The sequence below is a fragment of the Schistocerca piceifrons genome, chromosome 10 (genome assembly GCF_021461385.2).
Source record: "Schistocerca piceifrons isolate TAMUIC-IGC-003096 chromosome 10, iqSchPice1.1, whole genome shotgun sequence".
In the NCBI taxonomy this organism is placed as follows: Eukaryota; Metazoa; Arthropoda; class Insecta; order Orthoptera; family Acrididae; genus Schistocerca; species Schistocerca piceifrons.
In genome coordinates, this window is record NC_060147.1 from 19325833 (window position 1) to 19347263 (window position 21431).

Consider the following 21431-nt stretch of genomic DNA (forward strand, 5'->3'; position numbering starts at 1 on the left):
CATATGGAGATCATTCATAACTGTAAAGAAATTTTCAACATTACACTACATAATATTATCCGCCAAACCTAATGGACAATCACAGCAGTTGTGTTGATGTTGACTTCAGTCACAGCAGAAGCTGAAACACCAGGTCCGCCAATACAAGTATGCCTTCTTTGAAGTCCTTGAACCACCTAAACTTTGTTGTACAAGGTATGCATCTTCACCGTAAGCTTGCTGCAGCTTTTTGTAAATTTCAGTTGCTGTATGACTTAGCAAATACCCAATTTATTGTGCTGTACTGCCTCTCTCATGTCACACTGACTGTTTGATATGTGAAATGCACAGAGTGTCTACAAAATATAGCATTACTACCAACCTACCAATACAAAAGTGCTGCTGCCTATGGTCATTACACATAAAAACCAACTCTTTTGAAATATTTGAGGTACAGACAGGAAACTATCATGGAAATTACAGGAAAAAGTCAATCTCAGTCTATGTTGATCAGCTCTTACAGGAGGAGCAGAGTTGCTTCTGGGATGCCTGTACCATGAAAATGTGTTGTTTCTGCAGTACCAGTTTTGTAAGGATTGGGGCTGGAGTAATCTGGAAACATGAAGATCATTATGAAAGAAGGGGTAGAATTCAGAGAAGGGAATTTTTATGGTTAGGCTGTTGAGGGTTTTACAAGGCATAAGCAGCATTAAAGGAATTATATGTGAAACTGTTTTTACCTAGGGATAGCGATACTTTCCTGAACTGACGCAGACTCATGGAGTACAGGTCCATTTGAGGTGGGATGTTGCTAAGAAAACAAGAAATGACATGGGAAATGGACAAATGGATGCTTTACGTGATTGTAATGGAAATTGTGAATAATGAGGTGTGGGTTCAGGGAGTGAACAGGCCATAAGAAATGGTGCTGAGGGCAGCAGAGTTGTTCTTTGATATGAGGATATTCACTGGTGAGATATTAGAATGTGCAGGAAAGAAAAGGGGAAAATATAACATTCTGATGGGAGCAATGTGTGAGGTGGGTTGGGTCTATCTGGTGATGAAATGGACTGGTTTGTTGCTACAGTACTGTTTTAACTTTATTCAATGACACTGCTATGGTACACGGGTATGATAAACAATATATATATCTGAGCGAGGTTTCTACGGCTGCCACCACCTCTCGCATCCCAATCTCCGTCATTCACAGTCATTCCAGCCTCCTTCATTAAGACCTCTTGCCGCCATTCATTTGTTGACTTCATCTTTCTAGCATCTCGCAGGTCTACTGCACTTTCTTCTTTGATGTGGAGTCCAATGCCATACACGTTTTGGCCATTTTATGACTGGCATACACTGTAATTAACCATACCAGATTAGGCGCTTCCTTTCTATGTAGTCTAGTATTGCGATTTCGACATTCATAACCTCTCTGGTCCTATGATTTCTAATATGATCAAGCCTGGAATATCCACAACTCTGTCTCCACAAATTCATCTCGACATCCAGCTGGCGATCTTTCGGTCTCTGAGTTAGGTTCCACAACTCCACACCATATGTTGTGATCATATTCAATAATTGTGTGGTAGACTCTATGTTTCGTTTTGTGCGTCATAATTTTGTTCGAAAGAATACCATTTTGTTGTTTTATGGCTCGCTTGCCCTGGCCAATTTTATTGTTTATATCATCCATACTTCTACCATTGGACGAGAGTGTCACTCCCAGATACTTAAAATTATGACACCCTTTAACAGTATCAGCACTGTGCTGTAAGTCCTCAACAGCATTTTCTACCACTTTCAGATATTCTGTTTTAGATACGTTTATGACAAGACCTCATTTTTCATATTCTTCTCTTAATTTGTGGAGCATGTAATTTGCATCTTCCTCATCTCCAGCTACTAACACTTGGTCATCAGCAAAAAAAAGTGGACAAGATCTCGTCTACGGAGATACCCATTCCTCCTCATTTCCTTTTCCAGGATTTCAGTGCCTCCTCTAGGAAGATGTGTTCATCCCTGGCGTAATCCTTTTGTCACCTCAAACTCTTGAGATAGTTGATTTCTCACTTTTACCATTGCCGTACAAACTTGGTAGAGGAGTCTGACAGCTTTCACACAGCTTTGTCACATGCCATTATCAATTAGACTTGTCCATAGCGTGTTCTGTGGAGCTGTGTCATAAGCTTTCTGGAGGTCTTCAAAGATAAGGTGGGTAGTAAGGCCCCTTGCTGTCATTTCTGTCATTTTCTCCACTAAGTTTTTTAGGGTAAATACTCCATCAGTACAAGAGCGATCAGATCTGAATCCATCTGTCATTTAAAAAAAAAAAAAAAAAGGTTATTTAAAATTAATTTCATCAGTTATGATACAAATAACAAATTTTAACTCTTTGTACGAAACTGTAAATATTTTAATTTTTCAAGCTCAGCTCTATGTTGATGCTGTTATGTATTTTTAGTATACACTCACTTCTTGCCTTTAATTACCTCAAAATTGATAAAAAGTTAAACCATAGATATTTGTTTCTTGACTAAGAAGTTGTCTCCACACAATTTAATTTGTGAACTTTATTAAGAGACATACCACCTGAAGAATTTGTTTAAAATAATAATTTGTATTCTTCTGCTTGCCTTGCTTTGTAATTTTTGGGTTTTACTAAGCTTTGTTGTGTTTAGAGACCTAATACCAATGTGTTTTCCATGTGGATATGTTTGCATTATGGAGGAGTGACAGAAAAAACAGTTTAGTGCTTATTTCTTGCAGTGTATTTGTTAATATCCTGGACAATCATCTAAACAGAATTTGTACCACAAATACACAAGTACTTGTGTAAAACAATATTTTTTTGCACGTGAGAGTGTGTTTGAGACAGTGCAGTTTCATAGTTCCATCATAATTCCATTATCATTGCAATGTTTTGTGTCTGTGTACGCAACATCGGCCTTCTTGAACCACAAAATGGATTTAATGTGTTAAGTGAACAAGGATTTACCTTGGTAGTTAAACATGTATAGCCTGAAGTCAGTTTTAACTGGTCCATCTCAACCCAACAGGCTACCTTCCTGAATTCTGATTTCCACCTCACTGGTGGCTCTATGAAAACTTCTGCCAGTATAAAAAGCCTACCCCTACGACCTGTGCTAGCCCAAATCCTCAGTTATTCCTTTCCTTACTCCATTTCTCCCATTCTTTCTTTTCCTGTATTTTTCCAGTCCCTTTTGTCCTGTTTAGACATCTCTCTCTCTCTCTCTCTCTCTCTCTCTCTCTCTCTCTCTCTCTCTCTCATGCTTATTCATTCTCTCTCTCTCCCTCCCTCCCTCCCACCTACACCCCTCACATTCCCTCCCTCCCACCTACACTCATTCACTCACTAACCCTCCTCCCTCCCTCACACCTACTCTCCCCCTCCCTCACACCTACTCTCCCCCTCCCTCACACCTACTCTCCCCCTCCCTCACACCTACTCTCTCACTCCCCCCTCCCTCACATCTACTCTCCCCCTCCCCCCCTCCTTCACACCTGCTCTCCCCCTCCCCCCTCCCTCGCACCTACTCTCCCCCTCCCCCCTCCCTCGCAGCTACTCTCTCCCTCCCTCATGGCCCTCTTCCTTCCTTCCTTCCCTCCCTCCCTCCCTCCTTCCCTCCCTCCCACCTAAGTCTCCCTATCTTCCTCCCATCTACACCCACTCTCCAATGCTCCCTCTCCCATATCTACTCCCTCCCACCTACTATCTCCTTCCCTCCCTCCCTACCACCTGCTCTCTTCCTCCCTGTCTTCCCCCTCCCCCCCCCCCCCCCAACACGCCCACCTCACCTATCTTCCAAATACTCCACCTCACACTACCCCATCTTACCCCATCTTCCCTCCTCTCTCTCTCCCTCCCCCCATCCCCAACCCCCTCTCTCTCTCCCCCCCTATCCCCCAACCCTCTCTCTCACCCTATCCCCACCCATGCTGAGAGGGATTCCAGACATCTGTGGGGCAATTTTGTCCAAGATCAGTTATATTTTCCACCTATCTCACTTTCCCCAATTAAAACCCTTTACTCCCTGAGGAAGAAATTTGGAAATTACATAATCTGCAAATAGTATTATTTTACTTTCAAGGGCTTCTCACTGGTAGTAGTAAGAATTATAGGCTACTGCCTGAAGGTAAGCACTGACCAACAAGTTTGATTTCTTGGAAATACATTGGCTCAGTATACTTATTATGCATAACAGCTTAACACCTTTAATTTATTTCCATTGGCTAATTCTGAGATAGACTGGAAGTAGCAGAAAATGTGGTATTCCAGAGTTATGTTTCAGATGCACATTTTCTGTTTCAAGGTAACTACACCAGTTTCTGAAAATGTCTGTGAAACATAAAATTCTAGCTTTGATTATCATCACCATACAAAACCTGTTACCATATTTGATGATGAATGGACTGGTAAATAAATATACTTTACATGAAAGTTGAGATATATTGAGAATAAAGAAAAGAGTATTAGCTACACAAAATGGTTTGACAAAAATATTGAACCTATGGATACCACTACATTGATTTATGATGGTGTGATGATGATAAACCTAACTGCAAAACAATGGAAAATCCTGGATGGAACTTAATATCATGAAAAAAATTGTTGCTACTCACCATAGAGAGAAGATGCTGAGTCACAGATAGGCACACCAAGAAGACTGCCAGAAAGTGACTGGACTGGAGTAGGTGGTGGTGGTGGTGGTGGTGGTGGTAGGAAGATGTATGGGACAGGTCTTGCAACTTGGTCTGTGACAGGGATGTGAGCTGTGGGGCAAGGAGTTGGGAGCAGGGATTGTGTAGGTATGGAAGAGGATATTGTGTAGGTTTGGTGGGCGGCAGAATACTACTGTGGGAAGGGTAGGAAGGATAGTGGGTAGGACATTCCCCATTTTAGGGCACGACGAGAGGTAGTGAAAATGCTGGTGGAGAATGTGATTCAGTTGCTCAAGTCCTGGCTGGTACTGAGTCAGGAGTGGAATGCTACTCTGTGGTCGTACAGGGGGACTTCGGGAAGTGGTGGGTGACGGGAGAGGTAGACATAGAACTATCATCAACATCTGACACAAAAAATTATATTCTCCATAACGAGCTTTATAGTTACTATTGTGACATCTTATTGGTTGGCTTCACCAACTTGTAACTAAACTACAAGCCAGCCACGTTCTCAGGCTGTGCTACAGATCTGTCTACAAAACACAACCTATATTTGTAAAAATAATTCAGAAATAAAGTAAATATCGTCAAGGCTCTGTTCTGTCTGTCTTTACACGCCTCATCATCATCATCTTAAGAATTAAAAGCTGACATCCACTTTTGTTAGGTTCAACCCTCCTGATTTTACATTGTGTGTCTCACCATATACTGATCTGACAGTAAGCACGTTACACACATAGCAACTTCACCTGTATCACTTCATATTATCTTTAAGCAACCGTTTTTGCTCCTTCTGTAAAATTCAACTAAACAGAATTATGAGGTTTCCATTGCCTACCATCAATAATCTTATGTTAAATGATTAAAACAGTAAGACACATATTATACTTAGAAACAGTATATATGTCATGAAGTACCATAACTTAAGACACACAAATTACTAAGACAATACTAATCCAGTATATGAAAATGAGGGCACTTAGTGACTTCCAAAAAACTGTACACACAATTTTGAACCATTGTGAAACTTTCATGCTGAAACCCGTAGCAAAATGATGAAAGGAAACAAGTTTATTGCTTACTAAATTTTCACTGTATATCCAGTAAAACTTCAACATCAGGCATGACTTTTATTCCTTCTTTATTACTAACTCTATTTGCAACACATTCTGCACACATTCTCCATATACCATTGAATGTGCCTGCAAAATTATATCATTGTACAACATATAGATCAGCAGGTATGTCATAAACATGAAAGAGGGAGGACCTAGATTATGCTTTAAAGTTAAGCACAAATTATGTTATTGCATCTCATCTTGAGTTCAGAATTATGTGCAGTAATAGCCCCCAAGTGACATCGGTTGTAGATGTATCTTACTTAGCAGCCAAAGTCAATAATACAGTGTGCGGAGAAGTTAAAAGTGGTGCCAGGCAAACTGTAAACTTCTATGTAATCTGCTCACTGAGCTGCATATCATAAGTTTTTTCCTTCCTATCCTCAGATTCTCTTTTATCATTGCGGTTGTTCACTATTGGTTATTTATCTCTGCTGTAGGCTAAAGCACCTGACTTGTGTCATTTCACCATAGAAGAATTTTACACACACTGAGTGAGGTGAGTGAGATATGTGTGTGTGTGTGTGTGTGTGTGTGTGTGTGTGTGTGTGTGTGTAATCAACAACAGGTTGCCAGATTTTATGCTAATGTACCATCATTGTAAAATAATTGACTTAGGCCTACTCAAAACCATAGGAACAGATTGCAGTTATGATCGAAGGATCATACATAACCAAGCTAAATTAAACTTTTCGTTAGCAGTAATTCTGAATCATGAGTATGCGTTTTTATATTGCTTGAATTTTGTTTGTGCAGTGAATAAAACGTTGACTCGCATGCCACAGGTACTGGTGAGTCAGGGAAGTCGACCTCCATCAAACAGATGTGTATCATCCACGGCTCGGGGTACTCTGATGAAGATAAACGAGGTTTCATCAAATTGGTTTACCAGAACATATTCATGGCCATGCAAAGTATGATTAGGGCTATGGAGTTACTAAAGATACAGTATGCGCAGTCAGCAAATATAGTAAGTAGCCATTGCTCTGTATTAAAGACTTAGTGTAAGATTAGTAATATAAAATTACTCGTAATTTTTATTATAATTATTATTGGTTATGGTAGACATACAGTAAGTATACTATGAACAAGCCAGTAGGTGTATACTGTGCTACTGATACTTGTTCCACTTCAGTAACTGCAGTTGGAATTTCTTTGCGTGTTTGCATATTTCACCAGTATGATTAAATCATTAAAGACCTCATTATAAAGATGAACCTCTAAAACTGACATGTGGAAATAAAAGTAAACAGAATGTCCCAGTGTGTTCTGTACATATGAGAATGTCACTTGGAAGCTGAATAACATTATGCATTACTACTTGCCATTGTAAAGATTTAAATATGCTTTTATCTTGCTTTCATCATGGAACAGTTTTGCTTGTGAAGCCATTTTCAATTGTCTGAAGTTCATATTGAGTGTTACTTATCAGTATGAATCAACTATAAACAGGATTTTTGTTACTGAGCATCAACCATTGTTTTGATTAGACTTGCATTTCTAGTATTGTCGGGTGGGGCCCATTAGCAATGGGGATAGCCTGCTGTTACATACTTCTAACAGCTTCGTCGGCAATGCTCACGATGTTTAAGCAATAGGTGCACGTCTTCACTTCACAACACACAAAAATAAAATTTAATGCTTGTGAAGGAGTGACAGAAATTTTCCAGGGATTGACAGAAATTTTCCAGGCATTGACAGAAATTTTCCAGGGATTGACAGTACAGTTCAGTGATCAAACATTGTCAAGTATGCATGCATTTGCCTGGCATAAATAATTCAAGGAAGGACAATAATGTGTGTGGAAAATCAGAAACATGACTTCCATCCTCAGAGTGGCATTACAGATGGGAAATCTCTGCGTAGTTTGAAACATTCTTGAAGACACTTGACAGGCAAGATTATCAGATATTGCAAAACAGAAACTTCCTGGCACTTTAAAACTGTGTGCTGGACCGAGACTCGAACTCAGGACCTTTGCCTTTCGCAGGCAGGTGCTCTACCAACTGAGCTACCCAAGCACAACTCACGCCCCATCCTCACAGCTTTACTTCTGCCAGTACCTCGTCTCCTACCTTCCAAACTTCACAGAAGCTCTCCTGCGAAACTTGCAGAACTAGCACTCCTGAAAGAAAGGATATTTCAGAGACATGGCTTAGCCACAGCCTGTGGGATGTTTCCAGAATGAGATTTTCACTCTGCAGTGGAGTGTGTGCTGATATGAAACTTCCTGGCAGATTAAAACTGTGTACTGGACCAGACTCTAACTCGGGACCATTGCCTTTTGCGGGCAAGTTTTGCAGAAGAGCTTCTGAAAAGTTTGGAAGGTAGTAGGCGAGGTACTGGCAGAAGTAAAGCTGTGAGGAAGAGGCACAAGTCGTGCTTGGGTAGCTCAGTCGGTAGAGCACTTGCCTGTGAAAGACAAAGGTCCCGAGTTCGAGTCTCGGTCAGGCACACAGTTTTAATTTGCCAGGAAGTTTAATATCAGCACACACTCTGCTGCAGAGTGAAAATCTCATTCTGATTGCAAAACAGGTTTGAATAAGTTTGGGAGGTGTCGCACGATCATCACAAATCCCCTTCAGTTGTGTAAAAGTATGTTGCAGATGCGTCTCTCACCTTTTGACCAAAACTCAGAAGTTGAGATGTTTGGAGGTACGTCAGAGACTTACAGCAAAGTTTGCAAAAGAATGATATCGATTTTTGAGTAGGATTGTCAACTGTGATGAAATGAAATGTTGGTTCCACTACACTCCCAAATCCGTATCGTCCAAGAAGTAGTGGCAGAGGAAAGGGGAGAGAGCCCCATTGAAAGTCAAGACCCGACTATCAGCTGGCGGGACTCAACTTGATTCTCTCTTTAAAGCAAAGACCTATCATTCTGTGATTTCCATTTGTTTGGGCTTCGTAAGGAGTTCTGCAGTACGGCAAGGGGGTGTGTGTGTGTGTGTGTGTGTATGTGTGTGTGTGTGTGTGTTGAGGAAGGCAGCAGGTGTACAGGATAAGAATGTGACGTGAACACTGATAACGTGGAGGAATCTATTGGGAGAGGATGACAGAAGACAGATTGAGTGGGAGGGGGTGCAGGTGCAGGATGAATCAAGGCAGGCTCCTGGGATGGGATGGAGGTGGTTGTGGGGCAGTGAGCTAGTGGAGACTAGAGTCCGGGAATATTATGGGAACGAACAACTTGTTGCGAGTCAATCCGGATAGCACATTTTGTGAAGCAGCCATTTAAAGCCTGTTGTGCTCAGCAGCGTGCTCTGCCACTGGGTGGTCAGCTCTGCTTTCGACCACAGTTTGGCAATTGTCAATCTTTTTTGCAGTGGCCTGATTGGTAGTCATACTCGTGTAAATTGTTGGGCAGAAATTGCGGCCGAGTTGGTATTACACGTCTGCTTTCACACGTGGCCCTGCCTCTGATTGGCAGAGAATTATGGTAAACTCATCCCGGTGCTCCTCGAACCTGAAACATACACTGTGACCTGTGCGACACGTTGCATTGTCCTGCTGGTAGATGCCGTTGTGCCGAGAAGAAACAAACACATAGTTGTGGTCAAAGTCCTCGAGGCTAGATGTGTACTTGGGTTGATCAATTGTCTTTTCCAGAATGACAACATCACATAGGGAATGCCACGAAAACATTTCCCAGACCGTAATACTTCCTCCTCCAGCACAGACCCTTCCGTGCCAATGACCGTCTGTCCGATGGAGCGTAAAATGTGATTCACGTGAAAATGCCACCTGTCGCCACTCGAAGGACATCCAGCTGCAGTATTGGCCTCAAATTCCGGCCTTCATCGTCGGTGAACAGCTGTCGGTGTGGCTGCGTGAAACAGACGTGTGCTGCAGAGACTCTTACGCAGCAGCGTTTGCTGAATGGTTGTTAAGGAGACACTGTTGGTAGCCCCTTGTTTCATCTGGATACTTGTCGTTCAACCCTGTCATCTGTGGACCGTGGTGCACTACAGTTGCGTCAGCACTGATTTTGGGTAGCGCCATTTTACCACGTACAGTACACATTGACAATGGTGGCACACTAATAATTCACAAATTTAACCGTTTCAGAAATCCTTCCAGTCTCGGCCCAAAAGCCAGTGGTCACAATCTTTTGGACGTCAGCTAAATCACTCCATTTCAGCATTACGACAATGACTGTGCTGTTGTTCACATCCTGTCACATTATATACCCTCCTCTACTGCTAGTGCTGCCACCTGTTGTCTGTGAATGGTTATTACACGCTGATGTCGAACATATGCAGTGGTCACATTAATGTGATTGGATCACAATATACAGAAAAATAAACATTCAGTAAGGAAAACTAGAAAGGAAAAGACACATCACTACACATAGCTCTTGTGTTTATTTTAAAAATATAACTTAGTACTATGTACTGTTGCTTACAGGGTTGTTCCTTATTTTGGAGCAATTTTTTTGAAAATATGTTTAAAGAGAGACATGTGTTTTAAAGTGATTTGCTTCACAGATTTGCCAAAAGTACATGTCTCTTAAAAGCAAGTGTAGACTGCTGTCACTTCCAGAAGATATTTAAAGGTTTTTATGTTATCTGCGCTGCCAACAAACAAAATTTCAGTCATAAGCTATAAGTGTTTGAAACAGTTGATGTCCTCCAGCAACAATTGAAATGTTAAATTTGATGGTTGCTTCAATGTTCTTCTGCACAAATTCATAAAAATGAGTTAATTTCAATTTCCACTGATTACAGTTAACTCATCACTACTGGCAACAAGTCTTCTTTCATCAGTCGCACTCATGTACAAATGTTAATAAACAGTGCAATATGTACTTTCAATTTACAACAGTGCACTTAAGTTACTGTGGTGTTTTTTGTTGTACTTGCATGTTCACGGATGTACTCAAAAACGCCTAATAGACAGAAGTTCATCAGGTATTTGTATAGAACTCAGTGTCAGGTCTTTTTCAAAGAACTCCCCAAAGAACTTGAAAAGCACATCAAGCAGATTTCCTTCACCTGAGAGTGTGGTGTTGTGTCCCCTAACCCAATGCGCTGTTTTAAATGGCGGCAATTTGGGCAGGTTCCTCTAAGTTGGAAGGAAGAAGTCAGTTTTGGCAAATGTAGTCGGGCTGCCCACAAAGGAGTTGGTTGTCCATTTCCTCTGAAGTGTGTAAATTGCTCTGGGGATCATATTGTCTCGAGTAGGGACTGAAGTGTCTTCCTTGAAGAAAGAAAGATACAGGTGGTTAAAACAAAGAAGCGCACCCTGTGTGATGAGGCCAAAAAGATGTACAAGGGCCTGCCAGCCTCAAAGTTCACTACCTGTTCTTAAACAGACTGTTCAGAAGGCCAATGCTGCTACAGAAATAGAGGTTGCTAGTGTTGGCATTAGAATATGCATTTGTCAGTGTATTTGTGGTCCTGCTGCAGTTACTTCCTCCCAGAACAACAGAAAAGGCCGTGGTTGTTGACACTGTGGATCTCACTGCTCCTCCAGAGGTTCATTGTGGTCCACCATCCAACAGTGCTACTACCACATTCACGGTTGTGCCTCTGAAGCCTACCCAGGGCAAAAAAAATCAAAGACAAAGGCAAAGAATAGACGCAGGAAGTAAGTCGTCGATGATGTCGACATTGTTCTCCCTGGTGCCTCTTGTGATTCACCCTCAGGGCTGATGGACCTTGATGTTGGCCTAGGGCACTCCTCTCGTGCCAAGTCTGAGCCTCCACCCACTATGGGCTCCCGTCCCTGACAGAGAGAGAGGGTGAAAGGGCAACCCCTGCTATAAATGGCCCCCGTACTGCAATGGCACACATTAATAGGTTCAGGACACGTGTGGAGGAACTGAAACTCCTAGCACAGAAACACCCTCTGTGCAGGAAGCGCGTTTTAAAGCACCTGATGCCCCTGTATTGTGGGGCTATCCCCCGCACCACAGTGACGGATTTACTGGGGAAAGGGCCAAGGGAGGGATTGCTGAGTTAGCTGTTGCAGTTTGTGTGGCTCAGAGGATCACTGTCTGCTCACTGTACTTACCTGCAATAGACATTGAGGCTTTGACAGTCCTTATTGAACAACTCACCCACCCAGTTCTCCAACTTGATAATTTTGGTGCCCGTAATGTACTACGGAGCTTGAACTATACTTGCCCCAGGGGTCAAGTCGTTTAGAACATCGTGATAGCTCAGGTGTTGTGGATCCTTAATGCTTCTAGACTTACTCATTTCCCGGGTGTCACTGGGTCATCCTCAGCCGTATTCTGCTCTCCAGCCCTTGCAAACACAGGCTGTGAAGCAACTGATGACCTTCATTCCGGTGAACACTTCCCACTCTGGATCGACTTAATAGATGAAGCATTACTGAACAGAAGCCACCAATATCAGTAGACAGCAGGGCTAACTGGATGCTGCTTAGCCAGCTCGCTGTGTTTGAACACCGCGACAGTGTCTAGGAGTGTCTGGATCATATCACAAGAGTGATCCGTCGTGCCATTTACGTATCCGTTCCAATGTCCTCAGGTCACCTTATGAGGCAACGAGTGCTGCTCAGCAATGTGGGTAAAGTGTGTGGCTTTTCGGCAATTTAAATACTGCCCAATAGCAGTCAACCTTGCACCCTTTTAGAGTTGAGAACCAAGGCTAGACACATAGTTATGGGTAGTAAGAAAAGGTTGAGTTCTGTAACAAGTTTCAGCTAGTAATAGCGAATACCTTGTTCAAGAATCACAAGAGGAGGTGGTATACTTGGAAAAAGGGCGGGAGATACAGGAAAATTTCAGTTAGATTACATTATGGTCAGACAGAGATTCCAAAATCAGATACTGGATTGTAAGGCATATCCAGGAGCAGACATATTCAGATCACAATATAGTAGCCTAGTGATGAAGAGTAGGCTGAAGTTCAAGACATTAGTCAGGAAGAATCAATACGCAAAGAAGCGGGATACACAAGTACTGAGAAATGATGAGATACATTTAAGTTCTCTAAGGCTATAGATGCAGCAGAAAGGAATAGTTCAGTTGGCAGTACACTTGAAGAGCAATGGACATGTCTAAAAAGGTTCATCACAGAAGTTGGCAAGGAAAACGAAGGTACAAAGAAGGTAACTCCGAAGAAACCATGGGTAAAAGAGGAAATAATTCAGTTGATTGATGAAAGGAGGAAATACAAACATGTTCCGGGAAACTCAGGAATACAGAAATACAAATCACTGCAGAATGAAATAAATAGGAAGTGCAGGGAAGCTAAGACGAAATGGCTGCAGGAAAAATGTGAAGACATCGAAAAAGAAATAATTGTCGGAAGGACAGACTCGGCATACTGGAAAGTCAAAACAACCTTCGGTGACATTAAAAGCAAGGGTGGTAACATTAAGAATGGGATGGGAATTCCACTGTTAAATGCAAAAGAGAGAGCAGATAGGTGGAAAGAATACATTGAAAGCCTCTGAGGGGAAAGATGTTTCTGATCTGATAGAAGAAGAAAAAGGAGTCAATTTAGAAGAGATGGGGATCGAGTATTATAATCAGAATTTAAATAGCTTTGGAGGACTTAAGGTCAAATAAAGCAGAAGGGATAGATAACATTCCATCAGAATTTCTAAAATCATTTAGGGGAGTGGCAACAAAATTACTATTCGTGTCGGTGTGTAGAATATATGAGTGTAGTAACATAGCATCTGACTTTTGGAAAAGCATCATCCACACAATTCCGAAGAGAGCAAGAGCTTACAAGTGTGAGAATTACCACACAATCAGCTAAACGGCTTGTGCATCCAAGTTGCTTACAAGAACAATATACAGAAGAATGGAAAAGAAAATTGAGGATGCACTAGATGATGAACAGTTTGGGTTTAGGAAAAGTAAAGGCACCAAAGAGACAATTCTGACATTGTGGTTAATAATGGAAGCAAGACTTTTAAAAAAATCAAGACACTTTCATAGGATTTGTCGACATGGAAAAAGTGTTCGACAATACAAAATGGTGCAAGATGTTCGAAATTCTGAAAAAAGTAGGTGTACACTGTAGGGAGAGATGGGTCATATACAATATGTACAACAACAAAGAGGGAATAATAAGAGTGGATGAGCAAGAATGAAGTGCTCATATTAAAAAGGGTGAAGACAAGGATGTAGCCTTTCACTCCTACTGTTCAATCTATGTGTCGAGGAAACAATGATGGAAATAAAAGAAAGGTTGAGAAGTGGAATTAAAATTCAAGGTGCAAGGATATTAATGATAAGATTCACCGATAACATTGCTATCTTGAGTGAAAGTGAAGAATAATTACATGATCTACTGAACGGAATGAACAGCCTAATGAGTACAGAGTATGGATTGAGAGTAAATTGAAGAAAGACGAAGGTAATGAGAGGGAATAGAAATGAGAACAGTGAGAAACTGAACATCAGGATTGATGGTCATGAAGTCGGTGAAGTTACGGACTTTTGCTACCTAGGCAGTAAAATAACCAATGATGGACAGAGCAAGGAGGACATCAAAATCAGACTAGCTATTGCAAAAAAGGCATTCCTGGCCAAGAGAAGTCTACTAATATCAAATATTGGCCTTAATTTGAGGAAGAAATTTCTGAGAGTGTATTTCTGGAGTACAGCATTGTATGGTAGTGAAACATGGACTGTGGGAAAACCGGAACAGAAGAGAATCGAAGCATTTCAGATGTGGTGCTATGATCGATTGTTGAAAATTACGTGGACTGATAAGGTAAGGAATGAGGAGGTTCTACACAGAATCAGAAAGGAATATGTGGAAAACATGGATAAGGAGAAGGGACAGGGTGATAGGACATCTGTTAAGACATCAGGGAATGGCTTCCATGGTACTAGAGGGAAGTGTAGAGGGCAAAAACTGTAGAGGAAGACAGAGATTGGAGTACATCCAGCAAATAATTGAGGACGTAGGTTGCAAGTGCTACTCTGAGATGGAGGTTGTTATAACAGGAGAGGAATTTGTGACGGGCCGCATCAAACCACTCAGAAGACTGATGAGAAAAATATCAAGCATTCCTGGAGTCCCATCAACTGTTCAACTTGTTCTACGGAAGTATGGGAAGCCATTGGGAGGATTTCCAGTGAACACAATTGTTTCCAAATAGCACCAGTACTGAAGCCAGGTTGTCTCCAAAAAATGCTCTGTGGCATCGCTCAGATGATGGCAGAGCATTTTGGAACACTACTGCCAAAGCCAGCTAGGATCTGGTATTTCAGCACTACTGTGCGACTCTTGTGAAGGGCAAGTATACTGCACCTGGTCACAGCCAAGACCAGTACTGCATGCTTTGACATTTTCCATCAGAGTCACATGAAATCCTTCTTGACTGTTTTAAATTGATACGGCAGACAAGCCAGTTTCCCAACTCGTGGAGAGAGGCTATTCTGATGCCGCTCCTCAAACCAGGAAAGGGCTGTGCATGTGCCAGTAGTTACCCAGTTTTTATATATATATATATATATATATATATATATATATATATATATATATATATATATATATATATAAAAACAAAGATGAGGTGACTTACCGAACAAAAGCGCTGGCAGGTCGATAGACCTGCCAGCGCTTTTGTTCGGTAAGTCACCTCATCTTTGTTTTTATGTATAATTTTTCCCACGTGGAATGTTTCCTTCCATTATATATATATATATATATATATATATATATATATATATATATATATAGAGAGAGAGAGAGAGAGAGAGAGAGAGAGAGAGAGAGAGAGAGGGAAACATTCCACGTGGGAAAAATTATATATAAAAACAAAGATGAGGTGACTTACTGAACGAGGGCACTGGCAGGTCGATAGACACACAAACAAACACAAACATACACACAAAATTCAAGCTTTCGCAACAAACTGTTGCCTCATCAGGAAAGAGGGAAGGAGAGGGAAAGACAAAAGGAAGTGGGTTTTAAGGGAGAGGGTAAGGAGTCATACAAATCCTGGGAGCGGAAAGACTTACCTTTGTTGTTGTTGTGGTCTTCAGTCCTGAGACTGGTTTGATGCAGCTCTCCATGCTACTCTATCCTGTGCAAGCTTTTTCATCTCCCAGTACCTACTGCAACTTACATCCTTCTGAATCTGCTTAGTGTATTCATCTCTTGGTCTCCCTCTACGATTTTTACCCTCCATGCTGCCCTCCAATACTAAATTGGTGACCCCTTGATGCCTCAGAACATGTCCTACCAACCGATCCCTTCTTCTGGTCAAGTTGTGCCACAAACTTCTCTTCTCCCCAATCCTATTCAATACTTCCTCATTAGTTATGTGATTTACCCATCTAATTTTCAGCATTCTTCTGTAGCACCACATTTCGAAAGCTTCTATTCTCTTCTTGTCCAAACTATTTATTGTTCATGTTTCACTTCCATACATGGCTACACTCCATACGAATACTTTCAGAAACGACTTCCTGACACTTAAATCAATACTGGATGTTAACAAATTTATCTTCTTCAGAAACGATTTCCTTGCCATTGCCAGCCTACATTTTATATCCTCTCTACTTCGACCGTCATCAGTTATTTTGCTCCCCAAATAGCAAAACTCCTTTACTACTTTAAGTGTCTCATTTCCTAATCTAATTCCCTCAGCATCACCCAACTTAATTAGACTACATTCCATTATCCTTGTTTTGCTTTTGTTGATGTTCATCTTATATCCTCCTTTCAAGACACTGTCCATTCCATTCAACTGCTCTTCCAAGTCCTTTGCTGTCTCTGACAGAATTACAATGTCATCGGTGAACCTCAAAGTTTCTATTTCTTCTCCATGAATTTTAATACCTACTCCTAATTTTTCTTTTGTTTCCTTTACTGCTTGCTCAATATACAGATTGAACAACATCGGGGAGAGGCTTCAACCCTGTCTTACTCCCTTCCCAACCACTGCTTCCCTTTCATGTCCCTCGACTCTTATAACTGTCATCTGGTTTCTGTACAAATTGTAAATAGCCTTTCGCTCCCTGTATTTTACCCCTGCCACCTTTAGAATTTGAAAGAGAGTAGTCCAGTCAACATTGTCAAAAGCTTTCTCTAAGTCTACAAATGCTAGAAACGTAGGTTTGCCTTTCCTTAATCTTTCTTCTAAGATAAGTCGTAAGGTCAGTATTGCCTCACATGTTCCAGTGTTTCTACGGAATCCAAACTGATCTTCCCCGAGGTTGGCTTCTACTAGTTTTTCCATTCGTCTGTAAAGAATTCGTGTTAGTATTTTGCAGCTGTGACTTATTAAGCTGATAGTTCGGTAATTTTCACATCTGTCAACACCTGCTTTCTTTGGGATTGGAATTATTATATTCTTCTTGAAGTCTGAGGGTATTTCACCTGTTTCATACATCTTGCTCACCAGATGGTAGAGCTTTGTCAGGACTGGCTCTCCCACGCCCGTCAGTAGTTCCAATGGAATATTGTCTACTCCGGGGGCCTTGTTTCGACTCAGGTCTTTCAGTGCTCTGTCAAACTCTTCATGCAGTATCATATCTCCCATTTCATCTTCATCTACATCCTCTTCCATTTCCATAATATTGTCCTCAAGTACATCACCCTTGTATAGACCCTCTATATACTCCTTTCAGCTTTCTGCTTTCCCTTCTTTGCTTAGAACTGGGTTTCCATCTGAGCTCTTGATATTCATACAAGTCGTTCTCTTATCTCCAAAGGTCTCTTTAATTTTCCTGTAGGCGGTATCTATCTTACCCCTAGTGAGATATGCCTCTACATCCTTACATTTGTCCTCTAGCCATCCCTGCTTAGCCATTTTGCACTTCCTGTCGATCTCATTTTTGAGACGTTTGTATTCCTTTTTGCCTGTTTCACTTACTGCATTTTTATATTTTCTCCTTTCATCAATTAAATTCAGTATTTCTTCTGCTACCCAAGGATTTCTACTAGCCCTCGTCTTTTTACCTACTTGATCCTCTGCTGCCTTCACTACTTCATCCCTCAAAGCTACCCATTCTTCTTCTACTGTATTTATTTCCCCCATTCCTGTCAATTGCTCCCTTATGCTCTCCCTGAATCTCTGTACAACCTCTGGTTCTTTTAGTTTATCCAGGTCCCATCTCCTTAAATTCCCACCTTTTTGCAGTTTCTTCAGTTTTAATCTACAGGTCATAACCAATAGATTGTGGTCAGAGTCCACATCTGCCCCTGGAAATGTCTCACAATTTAAAACCTGGTTCCTAAATCTCTGTCTTACCATTATATAATCTATCTGATACCTTTTAGTATCTCCAGGGTTCTTCCATGTACACAACCTTCTTTCATGATTCTTAAACCAAGTGTTAGTTCTGATTATGTTGTGCTCTGTGCAAAATTCTACAAGGTGGCTTCCTCTTTCATTTCTGTCCCCCAATCCATATTCACCTACTATGTTTCCTTCTCTCCCTTTTCCTACACTCGAATTCCAGTCACCCATGACTATTAAATTTTCGTCTCCCTTCACAATCTGAATAATTTCTTTTATTTCATCATACATTTCTTCAATTTCTTCGTCATCTGCAGAGCCAGTTGGCATATAAACTTGTACTACTGTAGTAGGTGTGGGCTTCGTATCTATCTTGGCCACAATAATGCGTTCACTATGCTGTTTGTAGTAGCTTACCCACATTCCTATTTTCCTATTCATTATTAAACCTACTCCTGCATTACCCCTATTTGATTTTGTGTTTATAACCCTGTAGTCACCTGACCAGAAGTCTTGTTCCTCCTGCCACTGAACTTCACTAATTCCCACTATATCTAACTTCAACCTATCCATTTCCCTTTTTAAATGTTCTAACCTACCTGCCCGATTAAGGGATCTGACATTCCATGCTCCGATCCGTAGAACGTCAGTTTTCTTTCTCCTGATAACGACATCCTCTTGAGTAGTCCCCGCCCGGAGATCCGAATGGGGGACTATTTTACCTCCGGAATATTTTACCCAAGAGGACGCCATCATCATGTAATCATACAGTAAAGCTGCATGCCCTCGGGAAAAATTATGGCTGTAGTTTTCCCTTGCTTTCAGCCGTTCGCAGTACCAGCACAGCAAGGCCGTTTTGGTTATTGTTACAAGGCCACATCAGTCAATCATCCAGACTGTTGCCCTTGCAACTACTGAAAAGGCTGCTGCCCCTCTTCAGGAACCACACGTTTGTCTGGCCTCTCAACAGATACCCCTCCGTTGTGGTTGCACCTACGGTACGGCTATCTGTATCGCTGAGGCACGCAAGCCTCCCCACCAACGGCAAGGTCCATGGTTCATGGGGGGGGGGACTTACCTTAGGGGGAAAAAAGGACAGGTATACACTCGCACACACACACACATATCCATCCACGCATACAGACACAAGCAGACATCTGCTTGTGTCTGTATGTGTATTTAAATATGTGTGCTTGTGTCTGTATGTGTGGATGGATATGTGTGTGTGTGCGAGTGTATACCTGTCCTTTTTCCCCCTAAGGTAAGTCTTTCCGCTCCTGGGATTGGAATGACTCCTTACCCTCTCCCTTAAAACTCACTTCCTTTCGTCTTTCCCTCTCCTTCCCTCTTTCCTGATGAGGCAACAGTTTGTTGCAAAAGTTTGAATTTTGTGTGTATGTTTGTGTTTGTTTGTGTGTCTATCGACCTGCCAGCGCCCTCATTCGGTAAGTCACCTCATCTTTGTTTTTATATATAATTTTTCCCACGTGGAATGTTTCCCTCTCTCTCTCTCTCTCTCTCTCTCTCTCTCTCTCTCTCTATATATATATATATATATATATATATATATATATATATATATATATATATATATATGCTGAAGTATGCAGTCTGGGTCCATAACCTTTTAGCATAGCTCTTTACAGATGTTACCTGATTGGAATAAACACATTTGTTGGTCACAGTTTAACAAGATAAAACTCTAACAATGAACTCTTGCATAAGACATTACACAGAGTACAAACTCAGAGCATTTGTAGTTACACCTTAGCAACAAACAAGATTCTTTTAACAAGTGACTCTTAGTTTATAATTTCTTTCAAAAACGTTTTCAACAGTGCTGAACCACAGTCATATAGTAATTTTGTTGAAAGAGTACAAGGCATTAAACTGTATATTACTGTATTTTTCTTTTGTACAATCTGGATTTTGGCTTTCACACCATGATCAAGTACAATGTTATTAGACCATTAACATTATTTTGCTGTGCACTGTGCAGGATGACAAATATACATTTCGACAAATTCAACTAGTGCTTAACATACATGTAAGTGGTACAAAGTTAAGGTGTTGTAGGAAAGCAGCACATTGTTGCTCAAGCACATCATATCTGTTGAAGTCAGCCCAAAGTAGGTAAACACAAGACTAGCTTATGCTTTTAAGATGTAACTGTTTCACTATTAATTTATATCAGTGTTAAGTAAATGTGTTGAACTGTGTATTTGCCATCCTGCACAGTACATAGCTAAATGATGTCGATTGTGTCAGATAATTGTATTCGATAATGGCATGAAAGCCAAAATCTAGATTGTACACAAGAAAAATACAGAAATATACAGTCAAACGGTGGTGTATTCTTTCAAGATAAAGGTCAAGGTGATTAAGATAGTAATAGCATTCCGTGACCTTGGAGATTTGCTCCTCAATTTGGTCCTACGAAACTAGACGTGTAAATAAATAAATAATAACTACAACTTCTTTCTGTATTTATAAAGTGATCTTTTTCTTTTTCTGTAGGAAAAAGCAGAACTCATTCGAAGTGTGGGCTTCGAAACAGTAACAACATTTGAAAGTCCATATGTTGAGGCCATCAAGGATCTGTGGGCAGATGTAGGAATTCAGGAATGTTACGACAGGCGTCGCGAGTACCAGCTCACAGACTCCGCCAAATAGTAAGTATGGGCTTTGTTGGAGTTGAAAAAAAGATGTTAAAAACAGAAAAGATAAAACAATTCCTTTTATAATGGGATGTTTTTATTTTGTGGTAATGATTTCTTCTGAGATAATGATTGAAGTGCAGATTATTAAAACACCCACTCAAAAAAGGGGGGTGGGGGCAGGGGAAAGGATGATGTGGAATAGTGTGACTGTTTGGAGGGAATAACAATAACAGTTGAATTTCAACATGCTCTGCCCTGTAATAGTAATAAATTATCACCTTCTGTGTTGTTGCATAAAATATTGTCACTGTATATTGCTGGTGCAAAAATCCATATAACACAGAACTCTTCTTCTTATTTTTTAAAATTAAACATTGTAAATTACAGAAAATATTATATAAAGACTTGAAATTATGAAATGGAATTGTTGGCCAAAATTTACCTTCAGGAGGCATACGGCTTGTATACTCATATAAAAGTAAATGATATTATCATAGTTTTGGAACTATTAGTTCTGTTAATGGGAAGGAGAGCATGATTGGTGGGGAAAGTTAAAAAAAGAATGCCATCCTTTTTACTGTCTGCAAATTATCATTTTTTCTGCCCTGATGAATGAACTAATGGTCACTTGGATCTCAGGATCCAAGGGATTTTCCCAGTACAGTCCCACAAAAGCTGTGACTTGTGACAGTTAATTGTCCTATGTTAAAAGCAACTCTGGCTTGACATCAGAGAGAATATACACAATACTTACAGTGGAGGCTAACTTGCTAACTTGACTTCGATACACTGTGACACAGACTGACAAAGA

At 40.9% G+C, this 21431-nt stretch overlaps 1 protein-coding gene across 1 annotated transcript; it reads left to right on the top strand.

Moving 5' to 3' along the window:
• The first annotated feature begins 901 nt into the window (after positions 1 to 901).
• Positions 902 to 20633, top strand: LOC124719037 (guanine nucleotide-binding protein G(q) subunit alpha-like). Its single transcript, XM_047244705.1, has 3 exons — positions 902 to 950; positions 6563 to 6747; positions 20478 to 20633. The coding sequence occupies exons 1-3, from the start codon at positions 902 to 904 to the stop codon at positions 20631 to 20633; spliced, it is 390 nt and encodes a 129-aa protein (XP_047100661.1).
• The last annotated feature ends 798 nt before the right edge of the window (positions 20634 to 21431 follow it).